General features: G+C 41.0%; 1 protein-coding gene across 1 annotated transcript; it reads right to left on the reverse strand.

Annotated features, from left to right (window-relative positions):
• Window positions 1–799: 799 nt before the first annotated feature.
• LOC112494077 lies at window positions 800–1,451 on the reverse strand. Its single transcript, XM_025083188.1, has 2 exons — window positions 1,270–1,451; window positions 800–1,177 (listed from the first exon to the last, which is right to left on the reverse strand). Exons 1-2 carry the CDS (start codon window positions 1,427–1,429, stop codon window positions 954–956), a joined length of 384 nt encoding a protein of 127 aa, XP_024938956.1. The 5' UTR covers window positions 1,430–1,451; the 3' UTR covers window positions 800–953.
• Window positions 1,452–2,367: the final 916 nt, after the last annotated feature.

Here is a 2,367-nt window from a genome sequence, read left to right on the forward strand (position 1 = left end):
AAAATTGAAATGCGGAGCATGATGATACGTACATAGGGTAAGTGAATTCTTTCTCAATTTTTGCAGCGAAGGGCAGCCCAGATCTCCCAAGTTCACGATGTTTAACGATTGTCCCATAAATTTCTCCAACCAATTTTTCTTTTCCAATCCTTTTACATAAATTCTGATAGCATCTCGTAAAATAACTCGAAGAATATTTCCGGCTTGGTTGTAAGATGTATCGCCAGAGTTCCAAGACATGCCATGAAAGTTGCGTTGTAACCACAAATTCATGCACTTGTATTTCGCTGGAAGAGAGCTCCATGGACACGGTGGTTGAAACAGAAACGTCGCAGGCTCGGAGAAATCGCTACCCACTCCAATCACAGACAGTGAAGAGAGCTACATGGACACGGTGGTTGAAACAGAAACATCGCAGGCTAGGAGAAATGGCTTCCCACTCCAATCACAGACAGCTCCTTCAAGAAAAACTCGTCCGAGGGTTTCTTGAAACCTTGTACGTCCACGATGAACTCCATTGTGACAGACTGCTTGCATTGAGATGATCGTAGGGTTTTTATACTAATTTTTTTACCCCACCACTAATTGGATTATATTCTACTATTCGATCATGCAGAATTAAACAGAACGCTGATGTTTCGGTGGGGAAATTTTGGTCTGCCTCGAATTCGAGACGAACGTCGACTGGTCCAAATTTGAGCGACTCATTTTGCTTAGAGCAATCGATGACAATTAGTGAACCATAGACGAGGAAATCACTCTTTCTCAGGATGGACTCATGCTCTTTGCCGTAATAAGTAGCTTGAAAGTTTACATACATCTCGTACAGCAGAGCAAACTGATTTCGATCAATGTCAAGGTTTAGATTTCCATAGGGGTAGCATTGCGAATTCAAGAAGAGTTTAACGTCTCTGACATTGCAATGGTCAAAGTGACTGGCATTCTTATTTTTATTAGGAAAGGTAGCCCTTCATGAGACTCGTGAGACCAACGTTCTTATTTCGATCGATTTCTATACCATTCATTTCATAACGAATCTCATCGAAAAGATGACAAATGCCGTTATTAACCAAGGTTGTATTTGTAACCGCCGTAGAACCATCTTCCTTCACGAGCTTTCCGTATACATGCAACGAACTTCTACTCGGTAGTAACGGTCTACAACGGTTTCTTAATAATTACCTCGGTTTTTACAGTAATATAAACGAACGGAGGATAAAAACGTTAGAAGGAGTCAGCTGGAAAAGGTAGTAACTTAAAGGTAGTTACTCGGTAGTAAACACAAGTCTTGATGTTGGACGGAGATTCGTATTTTATCACTGTTGTTGAACGTTGACGATGCGTAAGGCTGGTGTGCATGCGTTTCGCAGTGCGCTATAGACTCATCGAAGGTGATTGGTGTTCGAATATTTAAAGTTTCTTCCTCCATGGTAAGCAGCGGATAAAAATAATGCAGCAGCAGCAGAATGAACGATTTAGTTTCCAATTCCGACTGGTGTGACCTTCAGTCCCAGATTTCTCAGGAATAACACGTTTTGAGGTGTTAACGCTTTGCAGCGCGGACGATGACTGATTCCTTTTAGACATAACGGTTCATTATTATAGCCGCTATTATAACCACTACCAATCTTTCGGTTATACACGATCCCCATTATCACATGGATTTCACGTGTAGTCTTATCGTTATGACTTCTCCTTGAAAATTCACCAAGTCTCCGTCCTGATCGACTATTCGAAGCTGTAGGTGATCTATTGTCTTGCTCGATATTGGGAGGTAAATGACGTGCGACGGCACCTCTATAATCTTATATCCTGGTGGTACAACCGGAAAGAATTCGTGGATGGTATGTACTTTACGTTCGTTTATGTAAGCGCCTGTAGTAATGTTGCATTCCACTCGCAAGGCGTTCATCTTAAGAATGGCTACAGGTACGTCGGATGTACGTAATTTATTAGCTTCCAAAACGCGTTGAGTAAAACCCAACAATCGACCAATCGAATCATCAGGTTGAAAATTGATTTCACGGTTACACTTAATTTCGCTGCACAGGGTATTATTGTTAGGCTTAATACTAATTAGGATATTTTTATCTATCAACGCACTCTGCACATAGTTCTCGATATCTTCTATCTCGTAGCTACCAATGGGTATAACGATAACTTCATCACCCACGTAGAATTTGTTGTGACCAGTGTCCACGTTAGGAATCGAATTAAAGGTTAATAATTCGATGAGTCCCAGAGCATGATTTTTATCTTGAGAAAGTTCGATTGGGGGAAAGTACTGGGCTTCGAATATAGAAGAATTGCCTGATAACGTTAACGTGAATGAATCTTCCATGATTGCAAACGCTTGACTGACGATAT

Source organism: Cephus cinctus, unplaced genomic scaffold (assembly GCF_000341935.2).
Source record: "Cephus cinctus unplaced genomic scaffold, Ccin1 Ccin1_scaffold0256, whole genome shotgun sequence".
In the NCBI taxonomy this organism is placed as follows: Eukaryota; Metazoa; Arthropoda; class Insecta; order Hymenoptera; family Cephidae; genus Cephus; species Cephus cinctus.

What these genes read in the sequence shown, in the direction of transcription:
- LOC112494077 (XM_025083188.1), bottom strand. Translation starts at nt 1,429, where the DNA reads ATGGAGGAAGAAACTTTAAATATTCGAACACCAATCACCTTCGATGAG. An exon ending in AGACTTGTGTTTACTACCGA is followed by an intron (nt 1,178 to 1,269) that starts GTAACTACCTTT and finishes AACCGAGGTAAT; the next exon opens with TATTAAGAAACCGTTGTAGA.